Source organism: Rhipicephalus sanguineus, chromosome 10 (assembly GCF_013339695.2).
Source record: "Rhipicephalus sanguineus isolate Rsan-2018 chromosome 10, BIME_Rsan_1.4, whole genome shotgun sequence".
Lineage (NCBI taxonomy): Eukaryota > Metazoa > Arthropoda > Arachnida > Ixodida > Ixodidae > Rhipicephalus > Rhipicephalus sanguineus.
Genome location: NC_051185.1, coordinates 72,234,437 through 72,239,770, shown reverse-complemented (window position 1 = coordinate 72,239,770; position 5,334 = coordinate 72,234,437). Strand labels below are relative to the sequence as shown.

At 48.2% G+C, this 5,334-nt stretch overlaps 1 protein-coding gene across 1 annotated transcript in view; it reads left to right on the top strand.

Annotated features, from left to right (window-relative positions):
- The first annotated feature begins 204 nt into the window (after positions 1–204).
- LOC119406492 (uncharacterized) overlaps positions 205–5,334 on the top strand; it is a 26,996-nt gene continuing 21,866 nt past the window's right edge. Inside the window, exons 1-3 of the mRNA XM_037673234.2 lie at positions 205–286; positions 1,366–1,607; positions 2,067–2,264. Of these exons, the coding sequence (XP_037529162.2) occupies positions 205–286; positions 1,366–1,607; positions 2,067–2,264 (522 nt within the window). The remainder of the gene's footprint in view (positions 287–1,365; positions 1,608–2,066; positions 2,265–5,334) is intronic.

Sequence of the window (5,334 nt, the reverse complement as noted above, 5' to 3'; positions counted from 1 at the left end):
TCTTGCGTAGTTTTCCTCTATCTGGTTTACCAATCGGGCTCTTGGGCCGTAGGCGTTGTTCATCTATGTCTTTATTGCGAAGTTCAGTGACTTTCATATATGCTTTCAACCGCCCTAAAGAAAGCAAAGACAATTTCGTAGGGTTAAACCTCGAAAATACCGTATATTCTTTCCTACCAAAATTTGCACTTCTTGCGTGGATTCATGGGCGTCCCTGCCGCACAGCCGAAGGCACTTGAGAACTCGGGCATGTTCATCAGTGGCACAATGCACCTTGACCTGAATGGTGCGTAGGGACTCCGTGATATGGTATGCTGAGCGCACCACTTCGTACAGTGGCTGACGAAGAAAAGGCGTTCGGTGGACATGTCGAAGCCGGCCAGTTTTACGTCCTTGTATTTTTGGGGTAGCGAAGAGTACGCCGCATAAGCAAGCATTGTTCCGACAAGGTCGCACAGGTTTTCCGAGTCTTTTACGTGGCTCAACGGTGGCTCCTCGCTGCTTAAGGAAAGCTGCGAATAAATGTAAGCTCTTGAGTTCAATCATTTAGAAAATTACTCACTTAAAATTTAGAATCGTGAGGCTTGTTTAGCCCTTTGGAGAGGTGTCGTTCAAATGAATTACTAGTCGGTTGATACAGTTGCATTCCTTGTTTTACGTGCCTTGTAAGCACAGAAATTTTAGGCATAGAAATTTAGGCGCAGTAATACTACATGTCTCGACTGCCTAATCGTCGGTGATGAGAGCATGATATGGGTGCTTAAGACGATACTTCTGCGGTCTGTCCCCATCACTTCTTCTAATACTTGCTTCGCCAATCGTGTCGTTAGTTGAACACGACTGCGTACACAATGCGAGATCGAAACCTTACAAATATGTTTGGTTCTCGTGCAGCTGCACTGAAACATAGATGGACATTTACTTGACAGGAGAACATCGTCTGTGAGTTACAATTCCAATATTGTGCCTCATTGCAACCTCATGACTTTCAATTTCGCAAAAAGAACTAAAACAAAGAAAAGATGCACATTCATTCCATTCGTGCCGGTTTCTATTTACTGCAAGCAAAGCAGCGGTCCAGAGGTCCCCGATGTTACAACACTCGAAATAAGTATGTGAGATATCTTTGCCTTAGCCAATCACCCATTCATATAAGAAAACAGTTTGAATTGCATAAGGGCACTCATTACGTTCGCACTCAATCGCACTGAATTCGCTTTCGTTCGATTTAGCAGTAGTCTCCTCGGTGGTATATTCAGGCAGCTATGTCATGGAAGTTACGAATACAGAGTAATGTGCATCAATCTGATTTGCAAAAAGGGGCACTCTGGTTATTTTACACACAGTTACACCTGGCCAATGCAGAGCAGGAGATGTCCGTATTGAGGGCGTCACCAGAAAACTTTTTTGTTGGCGGCGATAGCAAAGCGGCAAGACGGAACACGGAGCTCAGCGATGCCAAGCAGTGGAGCTGGCGCGAGAGTTGTGAGATGGCCCGCGTAAGCTACGCGACGCTGTCGGGTGAGAAGCCAGAAGAGTCGGGGATCAAGTCCGAGGAGTATGCAGCGGTCGCATCAATCACGGCGGGGAAGCATTTTGCCCGTCGAGTAGGCAGCGGTCGCAGCAATCATGTTGGGAAAGTACTGGAAACGGAATGTAAGCCATGGAAACCGTGAACGGCATTCCCACGGGACAGGACCCAGTGCCCATTCTTGGCGTAAAGTGGTAGCATGGTTTCTGTCAGGTCGTGCCCTGCAACCACACAACAGGTATGGCCGCCATCTATGCTTTGTGTAATTGGCAGCTGGTACGGCGGTCGGGTTGCTGACTCCCTCGCCAAGGAAGAGCGGACGGCGTTCCTTAGCTGGAGGGACCCGGTTATCCGAGAGACCGGCGATGGCATGCTATACTCCAGTCTTGAAGTTAGGGTTCCTCAACGATATGTCACTGCGCCATTGTCCTGAACGCGACAGACACAACACCCATTCTCGAGCAAGCTGCTCCAATTTCTGCGTCTCCCTATTTTACTTCGCACTAGCCGCCCGTCATCTTCGTCATCTCACTAGGTCATGAATGCCAGCGTGCGGAGCTGCCGACAAGGTCTGTGCACCGTGGTGGACGGTCCCATTTACCTTGAGGATCTGCCAGAAGTGTCTCTGGTGAGCAACGCTGGCTGCATTACGGTGGTCGGTATCGGCTACGCTGCGACATCATGGGAGCTGTACAACATGCATCTGGCGGCCAGCTTCGGCTTTGTCGCGGAGGTAACGGCATACGCGGCATGCCCGAAGGGACATTCTGGAACCGCATCCGAAGATGCACTGTGGGCGGCAAGGCCTCTCGGTAATTATTTTCTGCTACATCCGAATGATTGTCAACACATTGAAAACGATCAGGACATTCGTCACGACCCTTCTGTGGCTTTGGGCGTTCCTTTGCTTCACCCAAATTCTCCGCATTATCAACGGGGCGCTAACTGTCTCCTTTTTCCTGTGTGTACACACATGAAAAGTTTCAGAGGGCAGTGGAGGTTCAGCCTATCCCATCCCCCGCGTAGTTACATAGCTACGCCAGCGGTCCATATTACGCCTACGATAGCATCACACATCTTCCCCACACGAATGAGCAAAGGCGCTGAGTGTCAGCCACGATGCGCTGGTATTTTGCACACTCGGCGAAATATTAATATTAAGCGTTCCAATGCATAGTGAGTTCAGCTGCACCACGCACCATCTGCTTCAGCGCCAAGCGAAGCCTGGGAACACATCTGCTTTAGCGCCAAGCTTTAGCTTTCACATCTGCTTTAGCGCCAAGCGAAGCCTGGGAACAACCTGAATACTGCATGGCGTGCTTATGATGTAAAGTTGAAAGGCGGGAGTGAGTGCTCAGAGACATGCAGGTACCAGCAAGCAGATGAACAGACTGTTTATTTTCCACACCATAATTAGAGCGAGAGGAACATACGCAAAACTCGAGTTACATAGATCGTCTTATGTCTGCCCAGTATTTCAAGATTGTCCTTAGGTTTTGGGACGTTAAACTCCAGATATTAAGATTGTCATTGGTTAGCAGTTGCATCAAATTCGCACGTTTGCTATCACGCCTGGCAGCAAGAATTTCAGGTCGGCTCCATGGTTACTTCGTGGCTACTTTAAACATCTATTTCGGCACACTCAGTAGCTGTCATGATGTGCGCGGTACTTTCATGTGATGCCCCGTGCTCGTGGTTTTGTGCTGTGCGGTGAGCCGACGAAGACAGAGAGGAGGAGGAGAAGAAAAAGAAGACGGGGAGAGTTGCTAGAAGGCGATGAATAGAAGCAGTCGCAGGCCACAAGAGTTTGTCGGGTCTTTATCCTGAAGCACCGCCGCTGCTGCATGGGCCTAGTTCTCTTACACTGGTTGCACCTGCAGCAGGCCGCGGTCCATTGTTCTTGGACCCGGCTGCCTTCCAGACCCGCGCGTACTGTTGGCTCTCCGGGAGATGTTCGTTTCACATCTACTAAGCCGCCCGCTTGTGTCCCACTATGCCTGACTCATCTCTACCGTCGGCGTGAGGCGCAACCCAGCGGCTCATCGACCAGTCATAACCATAACAAATATTGCGTAGTACAGTGGGGGACTAATAAGTGCGTTAGAACTTGAGCGATTCCAGAACGTGTGTTCATCGCAATTCATCGCATGTCATCGCTGAGAAAATTTAGCGCGTTCACTTCATCATTATTCTTTGTTCCATAAAAGAATTATCACCCCAGTGGCAAATGGCCACGTTCCTCTGTCAAGTTGCCGTGATTACTCTTGCCGTCCCTCACAGACGCCAATATTTTGTTATTTCCAGGTAATATAACAAGAAATCTTAAACGCTGTTCATTGCTTTCAAAGATTTCGGTTGCGTCCGCCAATGCGCTAATACCGTCTCCCCAACCCCGCCGGAAGGCAGGTGTACAATTACACATCACAGACAGACAGACAGACAACGAACTTTCATGAAGTCCTGAGCAACTAGCCGAGCAGGGCCCACTGGGGTCCCCGGCTCACCGCTGGCTGCTCCCATGTCGGAATCGGGAGGCCATGCCTCTCCGATGTTTCCGGGCCCTCTGGACGGCCGTTGACTGGGTCTTAAGTGCGGCATTTGAGATGCCATCTTCCCAGTCCTGTTCGCTGGTGTGTGACGTATCTTTTAACGCAGGACACTGCCAGAGCATATGGGTTGGAGTGCTGAACGCCTCCTCGCAATCCGAGCACCTCATAAAAAAGTTTATTTGTTGATATTTCAATTGGGGCCACAGCTTTCTCAAAAAAACTTCACAGATCCTTTGTTCGCTTTCCTTGTGGCCTTGCTAACTTTTGATGCCGCACATTTTCTTTGTAAAGGCTCCCTGTGGTTCTTTTCTCGTCAAACATTTATCTCCCGTTACGACATACAATTCAGGATGTCTTGGGCAGGGGGCACTACGGTTTGACACTTCGCGAAAAGTCGGTACTGGTGTACTCGACGTTTTTTCCTATTGGTACTCAAATGCCTGAGAACAAAGGTTTATATGTGGGTGTTTGTTGCCTGGTTGTTTATAACTCTCCTGGGAGTGACTGCGCTATAAACACGCATCGGAACTTCGGATATTTTGTATTGAACAAAGTCGGACCCCTGCCGAAACATCGGCAGTGCAACGGTTTATAGTTCGTCGATGTACACTGTATGGCCTGAATTATCTTTGTATCTATAGACTACTCCTCTCCTAATATATATATATATATATATATATATATATATATATATATATATATTGACCATGAAAGAAAACTAGGCAAATTATCTCGGATGAACAGCGAAAGGAAGTGGCAAAATTTGGCTGTCCCCACATGGGGCCTTTCGGACTTGAGCGGTATGGAAGTGTACAAAGTAATTTTTGTTCTGGAGGCAAAAGAAAATCCCTTGTTTGAGGAATTCCCTCTAGCTTTACCTCCACACTCTGAATTTCCGCATTTCCTTTTTCATCAAAGCTTTAGGTGTACGGAGAAGTGTCCTGTCATGTCATATCTTAAATTGTCGGGAGGTCACGGAATGATCTTACGCCTCCGTTGGCCTTTCTTCTCTTTTGTTTTCTTCTTCGCTTCCTCGTTCTCGTCTCTTGCACACACTGGTTGCCGTTTGAATGAAGGATTTCGAAGGGTTCGTTGTGAATTCAAGCAGGTCAAGTCTTTGCGTTTTCGAGACGATTGCTTGCTCAGTCTCTGTTAGAATCCATCCACCCATTACAACATGGCATGCACAAAACCTGCAAGAACATGCAGACAGTCCACTTTTTTGTGCGCAATAATATGCGTCAGTAGGACACA